This window comes from Cajanus cajan, chromosome 3, assembly GCF_000230855.2.
Source record: "Cajanus cajan strain Asha chromosome 3, NIPB_CcT2T_4, whole genome shotgun sequence".
In the NCBI taxonomy this organism is placed as follows: domain Eukaryota; kingdom Viridiplantae; phylum Streptophyta; class Magnoliopsida; order Fabales; family Fabaceae; genus Cajanus; species Cajanus cajan.
In genome coordinates this window covers 68,026,417-68,043,575 of record NC_138519.1, presented here as the reverse complement: position 1 = coordinate 68,043,575, position 17,159 = coordinate 68,026,417, and the positions used below count along the sequence as shown (strand labels likewise).

Below are 17,159 nucleotides of genomic sequence, written 5' to 3'. Positions count from 1 at the left end.
CAAATTACATCCAACATAATTCTATAACATGTTTAACACATGTTGATAACTTCATCAACCTCACTTTTGTATGAAAATAAAATGAGAGAGTATTTTTAGGGTTATGTAGTACAAGAATAATTAAGATATTTAAGAAATATTATTAAACGGGTATCCGCGAGTATGAATATTATCATACCCGCCCCCGTCCCGTTTATAAACGGGTAAAAAATTATTTGTCCCCTTTATCTGCGAATACTTAATTAACCTATCCATTTATTATCCGTAGTGAGTTTTATCCGCAGGGGTGAGTTTTATCCGCAGATACCTGCGAGTGCGAGTATTTTTGCCATCCCTATCCCTAGTAAATATAATATATTATAGAACGAGAAACGTGATGGAAAGGCTTAGGCTTTTGTGTACATCCAGATTCTTAAAGTTCGAAATAATAGAACGATTATAGAGCCAATAACATCCTACAATTTGATATCCTCATCCATATACACTCGTGCCAGCTAGATAACTGGCTTTAGACCGCACTACACAATGTAGTTGACGGTAAATTAATTTTATAGCTCCTGCATTGATGCTATCGCTCCTTGATTAGAATACTAATGCCTAGCATCCATAATCAATTAATGCTTCTACTAAGACAGTAATTTAGCTCATGGATTGTTTTGGGGTGGGTGGGTGCTTCAGTTTTTATTTTAAAATGTAAACTTTTTATCCCAAAATTGGTGCTACCATACTAGTCTTTCATGACTACATATAGATATCGTTTCACACAATCATTCACTTTTATTTTTTAAAAATAAGGCTAATATAGATAATAACATTTCAATTTCAATAAAGGATCAAGAAACAGAGTTGGATAATTTGTATAGAAGTTTTAATAACCCATAAAGGTGCTTATGAATCACCCCACAATAACGTTGTCAAAAGCCACGGCTAAGGGCTCCATATAAACTTGCTTCGTTAAAAGGCTAAGCTTATATGTTTCTCCAACAAAAAATAGTAAAAACTATCTCCATACTCAAAACATGATGTTATGATGTCCTATTCTTTCATGTCCTGTGGCTTCCTCGTGCGAGTTGATCGTCTATTCAGTGTCGTATCTGCAGATGGCTCTGATATTTCTTCAGCCACATCACTTTCAGCACCTGAGCCGCGAGTTTTAATCAGATAATGGGCCACAGATTTGAAACCCAGTTTTAACACCTTGCAAAGACACAAATTAAAATGGAATGATCAGTTTCAGCATATTCCTTAACTGAATCACATCAAACATACCTCAACCCTTCATTAACTGAGTATGTCGTATAATAAATAACTAACCTTACTGTATATGTTGCCGGTAGGCATCCAACCTTTACCCCTGCGACAACGACTACAGTTGCAAATTCCTCGGCAAGGAGGGCATGCCCAGTTGGCGTTCTGGTTCGCTTCCATCACATTTTCGCCATACCTATAAAATATCAGTACAAAATTCAAACTTGTTAGTTTCATCGCAGTTGGGTCTCATGATAATATATGCCAGCATTTTTTAAAATTCTGAATTTTCTCAGCTTAAATAATGTTACCTTGTGTACAAGCAATCTCCACAAAATTGCCCTTGGGGTAATTCACATTTGTTGCATTGAGTATGCTCACCGACAGTTTTCTGCCTGCAAGAAAACAATAATTTATGAAAATCTTTGCCCTGAAACTGGAACCGGAGAGCATAGTGAATTAATCAAATACAATGAATGGTACCTGCATTGATGGCATGTCTCTCCTTTGATTGGATCATATATTCGGTTCCCATCCACATCATATCCATCCACATATAATTCCCAAGCAGTTTCACAGTCTCCCAGAAGCTTCTCCTGCTCTTCTGTGTAAACTTCTGGGTTTGTACCTTCTGGTATAATAATCTCTCCTTTGTTTTCCTTACTTAATGAGTCACTAACACGTCTCTCAGAATAGTTAATTGGTGCCAGAGTCATTATTCTGCAAACCCATGAAATATTTGTGTGAAAAAAATACGTGCCAAAGTTCAAACAACATAAGAATCAACCATGGCAAGAATGCAAAACCAAATCACAGAATAGTTAATTTTCATCTTGGTATTATACTTGAGAGCTGAGCAACAGCGAGTAGAAGCACCGACACTTACAAAATAGTTGCGCTATCAATGTGCCAATTGCATTTCAGACACTTAAGACATTTCTAAAGTATTTTTTGAATATTCATGTCAATGTAAGTGAAATGTGATTGATAATGAGCATATCAATAATGCTATTTAATTTTTAGACAAAACATGGACACAGTTCCACTACGTTGTTATTCGATTAGAACTAGAATTTCACCTTTGCATAATAAAAGTTTGCATTGAAGACCAATGAAACTCCAATTCTGGTAGCATATAAACACCAAATTTACTTACAAAAAATAAAGAGTTTCTTAGTTTCCATAAAATGCCTAATATTGATAATATTTATATTTTATGTACCATATCTTAGCCCAGCCATGTTCATATTCAGGCCTCGTTTTCTCTTCACCAAAATGGAAATGAGTTTCCACAGATAAAAAAGGGCAAAGATAACATTTTTGGGGTTAAAAGAACAAACCCATTAAGAAAGGTTGCTCCTTTTGACGTTTCATTGCTACCAAAACACGTAAAAACGAAGAAATGAAGAGAAAACCTGGAAGAGCGTCTCTGGGGTGAAAGGTTGGGTTGTGGGGTGGTTTTTTTCTTCTTGAGGGGTGGGTTTTTCTTTGGGGGTTTGAGTTTAAGAGACAAGTCCAATAAGCCAAGCTTGTTCATTCTCTCCATATTCTCTTTGATCCTTTGCTCCCTAGCCTGCTCATAACGTGAAGAGCCATCATCATCATCATCATCATCACCTTCTGCTTCGGACCCTTCACTTTGGGAGTCGCTACCATCATCTCCAGAATGAGAAAGAGAAGGTTCTTTTTCTTGTTCTTCTTCTTCGATCTTCTTTCTGCGAATGCCCATTCCCATTCTCTGAGTGTGCGTTTTGGTTGGGAGGGGGTTTCGTTTTGGAGAGGTGAAATGGCGGGATTCCCAAACTCGTGGGAAAAATAGCTTTCCCAATTCACTAATTAACACTAATTTTTTATTATTAGGTTTTATGTATTTTTCCATCTCACATTTTTTTCCCTTAAAATAATGTAAATGCATGAGTTTTTTTAATCGAAAGTTGTCCTGTCTCTTGGAGCGTCATCAGATTATTTTTTAATTTTGATAACTTAGTAACAAAAATTGGGTTTAAAAGTCGATATCAATTGTTATAATGAAAATATTAATTTTAATTAAAAAATAATATTAAAAGTACTTAATTTTTTTTATTAAATATGTTTTTAATATGAGTAAATTTTATTTTAGTTCCTCTAAAATTTTTTGTTTTTTATTCCTCCAAAATTTGGAGCTATTATGTGTTGTCTCTACATATTATTATAAGTGTGTGATGTTTTTTAATTATTTATGTGTTTTTTTAGAAAGTTAAGTGAGTAATCAGAATGATATCCAAAATTATTTATATATTAGTGTGTGACACATATAAAACTTTTAAATAAACTAAAAATAAAACATATTCAAGTTTTTTTAAAAAAAAATAAGTGACATTCCAATGGAAACATGAGAGTTCATTTAACGTTAGGATTAAAACTCATGATCATCATTGTTTAATTCATTAATTAAATCATTAAATCAAGTAAATTATTTAAATTATAAGATAAATTATACTTTTGATCACTTTTTTATTTCTGAGATTTAATTATTTTTACTATTTTTAAATGGTTTAATTTAGAAATATTTAAGATTGTCCTTCCGTTTAATCATTTAAAAATGAACCTTTAAAAAATTTGAGAACCATTTAAAAATGTTGTTCAACCTTAATTTTTTTTTTAAAAATTAGAGAACTAAATTAAATCATTTAACAAGTAAATTGAACAATAATTTATTTAATATTATTTTTGTTTAGATAAATTAAAATTTTTATTTACCTATTTTGTTAATAATTATTCAATTTAGTCGCTCTATTTTTAAAATATTTAATTTTATTTTTCTATTTTAGAAATTTTAATTTGATTTTTTAATTTTTAGAAAATGTTCAATGTCTCTTTCTGCCTAATTTTATTAACACAATTAGTGCCAATTTAGATAGAAAGTTAACATCGGACAATCTTATAAAAATTAGAGGATCAAGTTGAAAATTTTAAAAATAATGAAATCAAATTGAATATAAAAAATAAACAGAGAAACCAACAAATACTAACAATAAATTCTTTAACATACTCATCTTAACATGCTTATTTTTATTGACTAAAATTTATTAAAAACTGTAAAATTAAGAGAATTATTAAATAAAACATGGAACCCATCAAATTTTATATTTTTTAATAAATTTTAACCAATTAGCGAACGTGTTACTAACATTTTTATAACATGAATACAATATAATATAATGCAGTGAATATCTTACAATAAAAAATTCACTTGTTCTATGATAATCATTAAATTGAGATTCTCCTAAAGTTCGACATTATTGGATATATTTATATTTATAAAATTTTAAATCTATGTAACATTTAGAATTACTTTCTAAATTAAAGTTGCGACGAGACAAAATTATCTATGAGAATATGTTAAAAAAACTATTTTTCACTTTCCATGCATCCGATAAGTTCCTGTTGGAGCAATATTGAGAAAAAAAGCTTAAAATATATTGTGAATTAATTTCTTATTTTCTCATTGTTTAGCAAAATAATGAACTTACATTGTAATGGATCGAAACCACCGTGAACCTCTATATTGTAATCACCACAATATGTATATTAAACTAAATATATTTTCTTAAGTTTTATATTTTAATTTTTATTTAAAATATAAAGATTCAAAGTGTCTCAATTCCACTAATAGATAATAATAAAAGCATCAACCCAAGACACTTACTCTTATGAACGCAAAAATTTCAAACAAAGAAAAAATGCCCATTTATTTAATGTCTGTTAAACCCTTCAAAGAATTTATTCTTGTGTTCGACATGGGAATATCTCTTGAGGGATACTCCTTGATAATGAAAAATAAATAATAATAATAATAATAATAATAATAATAATAATAATGAGTAACAGATAATAGTAGAAAAATAAATCCTCGTATCCCAAGCCCCAAGGATGAAGAATAAAGAATATTCACTAGATGGATTTCTCGAGTCTGTAGCAATACAAAATCCCCATGAAACTGGGGCATGCCTTGACAAAGCATCATGAATCCCACAAAACAATTGTTTCTGTACACGCCCTAAACCTATCTATGTTTTATACAATTGGACATAGATACAAAACCAAATGCCGAGTTCCCAAATCAATCATCTTGCAGGTTACATGGCACCACACCACCAAAACGTGTTCTTCCCAATTTCAAGTTCCACATATGCTGCCCATATACCTCATGTCATATAGAACTCTATACGGGTTGGTGAATACTCAACACAACATTCCGCATCTCAGGGAAGATGGTGACAAGTGCTAGTTCCAAAATTGCATAAGCAAGTTGCTTCACACATGTGTTAGACTAAAACACAAGTAAATGATAGAACTGTTAGTTTAGCAGAAAATTTTTCAAGCAGACAAAGTAAAAAATCAAGGCAAACACAAGAAAGAAGCTTGCACCAAGTGAATACAGCAATGGTCTGGGATAGGATTTAACCTGACTAAAGTAATATATATCCCTGGCGCAATGTCTGTACTGCTTATGGCCGATTAAGCTGACTAAAGTTGATGGAGCACTATCTGGTAAAAAAGGAAACTCGTCGTGTCAAAGTCTGGGGATGTAAATTCTGACAATGGCTCGCTATTCACTTAAACCAACACAAGATTCTAAAGACTGTATTAAGAACATGGAAGTACCATAACATTCAAAGACCTTCTTTGGCAACTATGTCATTATAAGTGTTTGTTTGAGTAAACTTTACAAAAAAACACTTATATGAGAGAAAAATAAGAAAGAAAAATAAAATAAAATTTTCTATCAGCTAATCTGTAAAACCCCTCGTATTAGTATTATATTACGTTTTTGTATTTCAATGTGTGAAAATAGTATCTTAAAAGAATCTATTTACCAAATAACAAAACATGTATTGAGACTATATAACAAACAAACTTTAGGTGTCGGTACAAATTAGTGAAAGAGGGTGTTTGTGCACTAACCTTCGAAGAAAGATGAAATATACACAAAAGGAGATTAATATTATAAAATGATGGGAAAACACTTGATTGTTGATGGTATAAATACTAGATTCATACCAAGCATATTCTGAAACGTGATTGGTGATAAGTTTTCTCACTCTTACAGTTAATTTGAAGCATGATTAGTTAGTTTTAGTTCCACCAAAATCCGTACTAAATACCAATGCTGTTAAATAAAACTTCAAAGTGGAGAATATCTAACAACCGATCTCAAATAAATCAACATGGGATTCTACATGAAATAAAACTAACCAAACAGCAGTTTCTTGATGTCACTTGCTCTACGAGCAGCCTCAAGCTCTTGCTCAAAAGACCCGGACTCAGATTTTGTGATGTTGCTTCCACCAGATCTGCTCATTGTTTGAAAAGGCTTTTGATCACTGTCACTACTTATTATCCGGGGAGTCTCTACTCTTAAGAAAAACGTACCATCAGGCCAGAGGACCTGAAAGCATGAGCACCCAACATGAAACATTTACACAATCCAGTGTAAATTATTTTATAACTTTTGTCTCTTTCCTTATTGGCAGGAGATAACTCCATCCAAATTCAAGTGGTAACTGTAAATTCGTATAAAGAAATTTCAGTACAAGAGTTTAGCCCTTTATCAGAGAAATGGTTATTTAATCAGGCCACAGACAATCAAGTAAGCCTAGTTTTAATACTTTTACTTCGTATTAGAAGGTTCATTTCTGTGAGTTGGTATACAATGTCCCCGTAAAAGATGTTTAAAGTTTTGGCTCAATCCTTACATTTTGGACCCACCGAATCCCTTGGGCAACAGTTTCCTCTCTCCGGAGCCAATGAATCTGTCTCAGGAGCCAATCATCAATTGCATCTTCCATCACCAACTGTAAAATCTGTTTTGATATCCAATAGACTTGTCTTCTGCATCAACATAAATGATGACACTAGCAACTTGTAAGTCCTATAAATTAAACAAATTGACAGTGTCACAATACCAAGTATTTTGGAGTTTGGACAGTCAGAATCCATTTAGCCTAAGAAACAAATTGTGAGGCATGTAATAAATGCTGATGGTTATCATCCATGTATAATAAAAAAGAAGCTCATATGAGCAGCTCAATTGGTAAATTATTCTTTTCAAATCAGGGGGATAAAGGAATGAAAGTGGTAAAGGGTAGCACTCTAGGATTCTATCAATAAATAGAGAAGGTCTGAGAGAAGATAGAGTGGAAGCAAAGGGGCTCGTTCATCTGGTGTAACAAAACAGGTAAAAAAAAAAAGTCCTTGATAATTATAGGTATATTATTCAAGTATAAGTTTGAGAGAACTGGTGAAGGCCAAAAGTCTAGATAGGTTTATAAAAAAAACAGAACCTACGTCTATAGCAAAAGTCTTCCTTCTTTACCATGCAGAACCTTAACTTGAATATTAAACAAAGAATTATCAAGAAGAATTTTATTTGTTCCTGGTTTCTTATACCAGAAGAACCTGCCCATTTGTGGTCTTTGACTCATTCTTCTCTCAATCAATTTCCACTCCTTGATAGAAACCCTAACTAGACTCTTGCCCTACGCCAGTTAGACCTATCTCTTTCCTTACACCAAAAGAGAGAGAGAGAAGGGGCAGGGGGGGAGGGGCATGAACAAAACATAAGTAGAACGAACAATTATCACTATGCTGGGCACTAAATATTAATAATGAGAATGTGCAAGGATCAGACTCACTTTACCGTTAAAGTTTCATATCAAATCAAGGAACCTAACATTCTAAAATCATGAGCAGTTAGGTGCAATGCAAGCCTACGAATGATTCTTGTCTCTAACATGCAAAATCACATAGTATATTAAGATAACTTGTAATCAAGAACAAAAAATTAAATAAACATCTAAAGGAGCTTCTGCAAATTGGTATAAGATTAAAACTTTTTGGACGATATTAAGAGTTAAAGTCATTATATCTAGTAGTTAAAAACTTGAAAATTACAGAACCAGATAGAGTAATATACCTTATCCAGCCTCTTTTCTTAAGCTGAAATATCTTGTCAACTAAATTCAAAATGGGGACACTAACATTTGGTGGGGCCCACTGCAAAAAGAAAAATATCAAACTTATGAATGTTCGCTAAATGTGTTTAAATAAATAAAAAAAAGGTTATCATCAATGAATGACGAGAGAAGGAAAGAATTTTGACAACATACTGAGTTAAATTTCATGTAAAAAACCAACCCTGCTTTTTTCTGGTTTTCCAAACTTTGTTGTTTCTCCTTGAAGGAGAGAAGGGAAAACGAGGGAGGTGCTACAGTAGACCACCAAGCATGTTTCCAAAATGTTTTTAAACACCAATATGTTTGTTTCATGAAAAACCAATGTGTTTTTGAACACCAAAATGTTTTCCAAAGAAAAGGTTACCATAAACAATTTCTTTCCAAAGGATTTGGTAAATATTTGAGGCTATAGGGTCTTGAAGGCCTGAACAAATCTATGAAAGCTAGGATGCCTGATAATAACTTAGCTTCTTAAACTATTTGGTGGATATCCCTAATGGCCCAAACAAAACCTCAAGAAAGTAAAACTATCTTCAGCCAAACTAATTAATAAAATCGGTAAAAGTACAAATTCTTTTTCCTTACTTCTAAAGGAATGAATTTTTTTCTTGTTTTTTCAAAAAGAAAGATACGAGAGAAACAAAAGTATTATGTTCTATTCTATGGTTTTCATCGTATCTCAGTAATAAATGTTATTTCCGGCTAGTAGGCAGTATTCTAATCAGCATCTTAGTTCCAAATTCAATAACCAGCTAATAAATAAATTATACACAAAACAGTAAGTACCAGGGAAGAGAACCAAGTTTCTCAATCAACTGAAGTGCAATTTGTAAACCAGAAAAAAAAAAAGCAAACTCAGCTAACTACACAAACCTCTGGTGGCACTCCGACTGGATCTTCCAAATTATCATTAATCAGAATGAAATTTGTAGAAGGAACATCATTGCCAACCCTAGCTTCCACCACCATATCATGCTTTCTATCAAAATTCAAGTTGCTGGACTCTTCATCACGTTTGTTTATTGGTGATGGGTAACTCTTTGAGATCAATGCATTGTCAGAATACAATCCACTAACTTGTGCTACATCGCTATGAATGTTCTCTTGGTCAAAATTGCTGTTCTTTTCACCTTCCTCGTTATCAGAGCTTAACACACTTTCTGAGGTACCTTTCGTGGTAAAGCTTTTGTCAATTTCATCTGCATTCCAGGACAAATTCCAAGTGGTAGATGTAGCAGATCCCTCGTTGATGAGTGATGATGAACCAACAACTCTTCGCCTTAAACCATCTGATACCCCTTTAAACTGACGTACAATATCATCCATAGCATCATCTACATTGACTGTTAGTATAAAAAATTCAAACAATGAACTGGGATCAATACACAAAAAATAAATTAAAATCAAATTAAATCTACATTTAAAAGAATTTTATGAAATGAAGATCGAGTTAAAAACATAAATACTAAATAACATCGGAAAAAAATAAAGGACTGGATTTTAGAATAAGAAAATGACCTTTTTTTCTGTACCACAATCATCTTATAACTAGCCACATAGAAATCCAGTCCATATTACAAAAAATATTAAAAAACTCTTCATGATAAATATTATAAATCAATATTAAATACTAAATACCATCAAATAAAAAGTGAAGGACTAGTTTTTAGAATAAGAAAATGACATTTTTGTTTTCTGTAACATAATCATCTTATAAGTTGCTATATAGCAATCCAGTCCATATTACAAAAAATCTTAAAACAAAATCGCCCAATCGATATTGAACTCGCACTTGTATGTGATTCTATACAATTTTCTCAAGTTAGCTCGAGCCCACCCAAAAACGATTTTGCAATCAACTTAGCTCGTTTTGGTGGAGTAGAAACGTATACTCATACAGGTTTACGAGTGAATCATGATTTTGATAAACATGCATAGTACCCTTAAAAATAACAAAGCAGGGGATGGGCAAGGGAGGTATGTGTAATTTATGAAACAAGAAGCCTATGTGTATTTGCTGCTAAACTCAGGAGAGATCAGTCTAAATAATCCTTCCTTTTATTGTTTTTTAATGTGACCAGAATTTCAAGAGTTTAAGGACTTCAAAAATTTTAAAAAACAGTCAGCCTGAGCATTTAACAGCAGCATTATAACATAAAACTAAAATGTTAAACTTAGAACCAGATACCTGCCAAGGTCTTCATCACTGAAGGAGATTTCCCGAATGAGTAGTTCTTCATGGGTAAAACAGAACAAAAATAGTTTGTTAGATCTTAGATTGTTATTTTTCACATCCAAAAGTACCAAGAGAAAAATATGTAAAGGTCCCTCATCAGAAAATGTGATAAGAAATACCAAGCAGATGCACACCTTTGAGGAAACGCTAAAGAAATCCCATACTTCATGTTGTTCGGCAACATTAGCTATTGACAGGAGATCCTGAAGCAAGATGGTATAATATAATCAAAGACATAATTTTCAAGAGTACAAAGGAAAACTTAAGAATTTGTTTTATACAAGGAATAAGATACCTGGAGATATTTATCAAGTTGAATGCAACGTTGATGTACAAAGGCATCATCTGTGTTTGAGGAAAATATCCTTTTAGGAGGAAGATGCAATGTGTAATTTGGAATATCTTTAAGATGCCGATGCAATCGCTCAAAGTTCCTGTATCTGATGATCACCAAAAGAAATTATGGTAAAGTCAAGGCACAGATAAAAGATGGAATCAAAAAATTGAGACATGAACATATTATTCTCAATAGTCTATAATGGAGAAGTTTAAACTCAATAGGGGAAAGAGAAATATTAGACAAAATATATATAATTTTGTGATCCTTGCATTTATTTTATGGTTACAACTTAGAACTTAAAAGTAAAAAATTACACCTTGTATAAAGCCATGTTAAATTTCAAACAAAGATAAATTGTTTACAACTGCTATTATAAAAATGTATGAAAGAAGTAAACCTTCTTTTTACAAACCAAGTTTTATTTTGTGCATCAGTCACTGCAATTGAATAAACAGCAAAACATGTGGACCCAAGTTTCTCAAAATATGCTCCCACAACCTGCAATGTTTAAGTAGACAAAAACAACAATCAACAAGTACCAACAGAACTCAAATCCATTTTGATTTGATTTATAAAAGGCTATACCAACATACTAAAGAGATTCTATATCAATATACTAATACTACATCTGAAAACTATTACAACCAAAAGTGCATACCCGGCACCGGAGCTTTGGAACTAATGGCCCTTCTTTCCTAACAATCATGTCAGAAGAACTCTTTCCTCGAAATCCATCACTGTGCCTCTCAAATTCAGGGTTGTAAAACTCAGAAATTATGGAGCCTCCTTCTTTATTAAGTAGGATTCCTAATGAAGAAGCACTATTTGACCTCTTTAACGGACTTTTATAACCATCAGAAGCAAGATCCTTAATACTTTTCATTTTATCAACTCCAAGGTCTCCCGCAAAAGCTAATTCCTTGTCAGGGTTTTGAGAAGACTCTGAAATTTTTGCACTTCCAACATTTTGTAGGGGATCTGAACCCATGGCCTGCATTGGCGGTAGAGAAGATTTCCCCTCTGCAACTTCATACTTTCCTCGATTACTTGCTGATGTTTCTTGAGTCAATTTTCTCTGAGGCAGTGAACTGTCTGTAGAGGGATTCTTTGCAGGAAGATCCTGAAAGCCAGTTTTGATAATTTTGTTCTCTTTCCTTTTGTAATTCCTTCCCTTTGTCCACATGTTCTCAAGGTTCTCAGGCATAAGAATTTCAGTTCTCCTCTGAGTTGCAACCTCCAACATTTGTGCCCAATCAGCAGGCCTAACCTGTGAAGATTCTTGATTAAGAGAGTTATATTGCAATGGTTTCCCACCCTGATCACTCATTTTGGCCAATACCATATCCGTTCCTTGATTTAAAGATGAATGCTTATTAGAGGCTGTGAGATTGTGGTGTCCACCCTCACTGGCAACAGAATGTCTATGATAGTGACTTGCTACATTAGTTGACTGATCACTGCCCATCCCTTTCGTGCCATCATCATTAAAGAGAAGCAGAAGAGATTCAATCAGTTCATTAATATACCTGATCATCAAGATAAACATAATATTAATGGGAATTGCAAAAATTATAAAGAATTGCAGTTATAATGCTACTCCAATTTTTCCAGTCATGTAGATGACCGACAATAAATATGTTTATTTAAGAAAAATTCTCTACAATATTTGTGCATAGAATGTTTTAAATTGTCTCAATTAAACAGTATGCTTCACCATTTTAACTCCACATATAACAAACAAAAACAATATTCTTATCCTATAAGGAGAGGTCGACTACACAAGTCACACAATGCCATTTAGCTCGGTTAGAAACCAATTTCTCAAGGATACTCTTCACCATCATATCTCTTTTAATAATTTTCTCCAATATCTTTCTTGATATTTCTCTACCACTTTTTTACAAGGTCAAAAGTCATGTGAATTACTATCTACCAGTGCATCCAATGACCTTTGCACGTATCTGAACCACCTAAACTAATTTCTATCATATTTTTCTTAATAGGTATCACCACAATGTCTTCCCATATACAATCATTCTATATCTTGTGCCTTCTTGTGTAGTCACATATAAACATACTAATTTTTGCTACTCGCACTTTTTCCCTCTTTTTTTCCTTTTAAAGCTCAATATATACTTCCATAGAGATAGTTGGTCATATCAAAGTATGATAAAACTTCTCTTTGAACTTGGTTGGTACTTTGCGATCACAATCAATCTTTGATGCCTTTTTCCATTTTAACCACCGTAAAATCTTCATTTATTTCCACATCATTTTGTAACATTAATCCCAAATACTTAAACATAGAAACATGTGGTATAACATCTTCTCCAAATTTTACCTCCAAGTCATTTGCATCTTATTTCTTGCTAAATTTACTGTTAGATATGTGCATTTAATCATTTTTTATATGTAAATATGTAAAGATGAAAAGATAGTTCATATGTAAATACATAAAGATGGAAACATTCCATTACTAGAAATACGGATTTATTTAATTCTCGGTACTCTTGTTACCTTATTTAATTGAGACAATTTAAATCAGGCTAAGATCAATTTAAATTTAGTATATTTAGTTGTAAATTTGGGTAGTTAAGATCAAAATCAGGCTTACTTTGATTTGATTTCATTTTCTTTTGTTATAGGAGTTTTAGTTAGATGGGATCTATATCAGATTATTCAAATCTGACTTGACTCTCCATTATTTTCTCCTTATCTTATCTTTACATTTATTTTGTAATCAGGGTGATTAGGATTTCTTCTAATTATCTTTGTCTATAAAATTCCCTCATGTAATTCTGATCAATGTACAAAAATAAAGATCTTTTTCTTCTCCAAAATTACATACTCTTCTATAGTTATAATGCATATAATTTGTTTTACTCTCAAGGGAAAACTCTTTGATTCCAACTCCAAAGCTCAAGTATAATGTTAACTTCGTCCCTTGATTCTTTAACCAAAACTATATCATCAGTAAAAAAATATGCATTTAGGAATAATCTTTTGTCTGTCCCTGGAAAGCACATCCAAGGCTAGATTAAACAAGTAAGGACTTGAGGCTGAATCCTGATGTAAATCTACCCTTATAGGAAGTCCTTAGTCTCATCTCCAAAAGTTTTCATAATAGTTGTTATCCCATTATACATATTATAAAAGATCAAATATAAGTCATGCGAGCACCTTTTTTTACCAATGTCTTCCACAACATTTCTCTTGGCGGTTGATCATAGGTTTTTTCTGAGCCAATAAAAATCATATGCAAGTCTCTTCCTATGCTTCAATACCTTTCCATCGCCCTCCATAGAATAAAGATCTTATGTTGTAAACCTTCCTAACACAAATCCAAATTGGTTCTTCGCAATCCTAGTCTCTTTTCTTAATCTATGTTCAATCATTGTTTCTTACAATTTCAGTGTGATTCACAGGTTTATCCCTCTGTAATTTACACAATTTAGAAATCTCCCTTGTTCTTATATATAGAAACCAAAGTGTGTCTCTTCCGCTCATTTAATATTTCTTATATCTCAAAATCTCATTAAAATAACTTAGTGAGCCAAATGATGTTCTCCTACACATCGAAACATCATTAGGAATACCATCAAAGCGAATAACTTGCCATTATTCATCCTCTTAAGACCTTTCCAAATCGAATTCATTGATAGTAAGCTTTTTAACTCTACATACAAACCTTTAAATTTAGAAACTACTCTTTGATAAAACAAAAGTGTATATGAACGATGTGGAAATCACCAAACCATTGTTTTAAAATGGAAACCCAATAATTATGACTAGTACATCTTAGACTTATTTCATAAATACCTAATCCCAAGAGGTGCTAACTCATGTCCTTATATTATTTTTCATTTTCTTGCATGGTCAAAGGCTTGTCACTCAGCCTGTTGACACCCTAAATCCGATAACATTTTTCCCTTGACTTATGCATATTGCATATACGTTCAGAATATATTAAACTTGACCTATGCTTAGACATCCCAATAGCTACCCTTTCACTTCTCAGTCTTCAACCTTATGATCCATAACTTCAATTTTTTTTCAAGTCTAATAATAGTTTTAAATCTACAACTTCAAATACACAAAGCCAGAACAGAACAAAACCACTTTACACATGCCCAGTATAACATCAATATGAGAAGCTGGACAATGTAATTACTCTGGGCCATACACTGTTTGAAAAATCATCATACCGTCCTATATTTTGCACACTCCCACTTTCTCAACCTACTCAACTATGAACTAACAAAGTGTAACATGATTAATAAATAACATTGTTCCTTAAGCATGTGGTCAAAAATTCAATCCCCAATCTGTGTATGGAAAAACATTTGTTGGGAGGGATCTATCCTTTAAATGGATCTCAATATCTCAAGGGATTAGACCTTAGTTTTAGGTTAGGGGATACCTTGGTTTACAAAAAAAACTACTTAACTAAGCAAGCCCTAAATATGATTTGAACAAAGACTAGAAAAAAAATAATTCTAAAAAAAAGGCAACTTTTAAATCTTGAATGGAGTAGCCCTTCCATAGAGTAGATATTATTGCTACAATTCACCTCTCCAAAAATGAATAATCACAAAAATAAATATACGACAAAATATTAAACAACATACCCAGGGCTTGCCAAATTCATAATAGGCTGCATTACCAAGCAAGTTAAAAGTTCCCGAGCTATAGAACGAATCACAGGACACTGAGCTTCTCGTTGTCTTAGTACTGTAGCTATAACAGCACTCATTAGCCGCTGAAGAACCTGAGAAAGCTCGCATTAGATAAGATACAAGACATAATTCTTAAAAGAAACATATACAACATCAGAACACTCCACTCACACCTTGTACTCACTCTCAGGAGATATTAGTGCTGGATGAAGCTCCTTAGAATTCAACAGATTGAATTTTAATCTATCATCCCTCTCCTTAGAAGATAATGTTTTCATAACATCAACGCCTATATCAGCTTGATTTCTTCTGAATAATTCTAAGTGATCACCTACTAAATCTACTAAATCCCTGAAAGTAAATGAAATGTAAGACAATTAGTAGTTTTCACAATACTTTCTCTCTGGTAGCAAATACAGGAGATGGAAAACCAGATACCTCGTCAGCAAGTCAACCAAGTTTATCTCTTTAACCCTCCCGGATATTTCAGCTAGAACATCCATAATTATTGCATGTATCTGCTCTGGAAACTCCCTATCTGGAGTAATTTCTGAGTACCACAAATCAACCACAAAATCCTTCAAAATCTTATCAATGAAATCGCTCATTGCAGCCTCCACAGGAGCAGAATCAATTTTCCTCTTCCATTTCGCAGGGGGAGGCAAACTAGAAAGACGTGGATCATTCAGAGACAATTGCTTTTTCTCCAAATGAGATAGATAGGTCTGCTTTCTAGGTTGTTGAACCTTCCAACGGAACTCCACCTTATTAAATAGAAAGCGCAAGCCGGAAACAAAAAGGATAGACATGGGTACATTCATCCACATTGATTTACTTGTATCTACAACACAATCACCATTAAGAAAAATGAAAAGCAGGTCAATTGAAAGACAATCATAATATACTACTCCCTTCTTTCCTTTTAACAAAGACAAGATCACAGGAACTCACAAGTAGAAGTCACAACTAAAGCCATTAACAGCCACACTAAATTGAGCACAACCACTTAAACACTTGCAAACAATCATAGTGAGTTCAGTTCAACTACGAAATTCCACACTCATAAATAAGCATTACCAATAAGCTCAATCAGCATTAATAAAGACCAAGGAAGCAAAATTGGTAAAGCTGGAGCCACTAATTCAAAAACTAAATCGGAACAGGGAGTGGAAACACGAGATTCCTTCACTAATTCACTAATTTCACGCATACTATTATTCTAAAGCTAACAGATAGTGAATAATCAAAGAAAAAGAGGAAAGAACAAAAACTTACGAGTTAGAAAATAGGAAACGGCGAATATACAGAGGGCCCACCAGAGAGTGCGGAGCTTGGCCTCTTGGATCAGATCATTCACACTCTCCATGGCCACGACAACAGCGATTGGAACAAATCACGGTCTATGTTCTGTTCCGCTTTAGTTTCAATTTCGATTCCTTCGGGGGTTTTCGATAAAACAACAATAACAGCTGGAATTTGATCTCCACTACCTCCTAAATGTTAATAATATTCTTTGTATGTGACTTTATGAGTTGGAATTTGATCTTCTTAAAGGCTTAAACAATTAATTGGACAAACGCAGGATCAAAGACAGGGTATAACGTGCGAGACGTATAATAGGGTGAATATTCGGCGTCAGTAACTGTGTAGTCAATTTTCAA

General features: G+C 33.0%; 2 protein-coding genes across 9 annotated transcripts; both read right to left on the bottom strand.

Annotated features, from left to right (window-relative positions):
* Window positions 1-802: 802 nt before the first annotated feature.
* Window positions 803-3,066, bottom strand: LOC109813096 (uncharacterized). 2 transcript variants are annotated; one of them, XM_083071143.1, is made up of 5 exons: window positions 2,589-3,066; window positions 1,732-1,968; window positions 1,560-1,643; window positions 1,315-1,444; window positions 803-1,197 (listed from the first exon to the last, which is right to left on the bottom strand). In XM_083071143.1, exons 1-5 carry the CDS (start codon window positions 2,981-2,983, stop codon window positions 1,036-1,038), a joined length of 1,008 nt encoding a protein of 335 aa, XP_082927269.1. In that variant the 5' UTR covers window positions 2,984-3,066; the 3' UTR covers window positions 803-1,035. The 2 variants fall into 2 exon arrangements, with proteins under 2 accessions (XP_082927269.1, XP_020232806.2); XM_020377217.3 differs by having other exon boundaries at window positions 2,664-3,061.
* Window positions 3,067-5,161: 2,095 nt separating this feature from the next.
* LOC109813079 (phox domain-containing protein) lies at window positions 5,162-17,159 on the bottom strand. 7 transcript variants are annotated; one of them, XM_083071140.1, is made up of 15 exons: window positions 16,774-17,153; window positions 15,937-16,339; window positions 15,672-15,849; window positions 15,451-15,581; window positions 11,481-12,348; window positions 11,220-11,320; window positions 10,778-10,922; window positions 10,617-10,685; window positions 10,435-10,480; window positions 9,120-9,589; window positions 8,207-8,286; window positions 6,987-7,122; window positions 6,487-6,679; window positions 5,696-5,778; window positions 5,162-5,560 (listed from the first exon to the last, which is right to left on the bottom strand). In XM_083071140.1, the coding sequence occupies exons 1-15, from the start codon at window positions 16,862-16,864 to the stop codon at window positions 5,453-5,455; spliced, it is 3,102 nt and encodes a 1,033-aa protein (XP_082927266.1). In that variant the 5' UTR covers window positions 16,865-17,153; the 3' UTR covers window positions 5,162-5,452. The 7 variants fall into 7 exon arrangements, 4 of the variants coding, with proteins under 4 accessions (XP_082927266.1, XP_020232783.1, XP_020232784.1 ...); XM_020377194.3 differs by having other exon boundaries at window positions 15,451-15,590; window positions 16,774-17,152; XM_020377195.3 differs by lacking the exon at window positions 16,774-17,153 and adding an exon at window positions 16,450-16,673 and having other exon boundaries at window positions 15,451-15,590.

What these genes read in the sequence shown, in the direction of transcription:
- LOC109813079 (XM_020377194.3), bottom strand. Translation starts at nt 16,864, where the DNA reads ATGGAGAGTGTGAATGATCTGATCCAAGAGGCCAAGCTCCGCACTCTC. An exon ending in TTGGTTGACTTGCTGACGAG is followed by an intron (nt 15,850 to 15,936) that starts GTATCTGGTTTT and finishes ATTTACTTTCAG; the next exon opens with GGATTTAGTAGATTTAGTAG. An exon ending in CAGTCGGAGTGCCACCAGAG is followed by an intron (nt 8,287 to 9,119) that starts GTTTGTGTAGTT and finishes TTCTTTTTGCAG; the next exon opens with TGGGCCCCACCAAATGTTAG.
- LOC109813096 (XM_083071143.1), bottom strand. Translation starts at nt 2,983, where the DNA reads ATGGGAATGGGCATTCGCAGAAAGAAGATCGAAGAAGAAGAACAAGAA. An exon ending in GAGACATGCCATCAATGCAG is followed by an intron (nt 1,644 to 1,731) that starts GTACCATTCATT and finishes GTTTTCTTGCAG; the next exon opens with GCAGAAAACTGTCGGTGAGC. An exon ending in CCGGCAACATATACAGTAAG is followed by an intron (nt 1,198 to 1,314) that starts GTTAGTTATTTA and finishes TGTCTTTGCAAG; the next exon opens with GTGTTAAAACTGGGTTTCAA.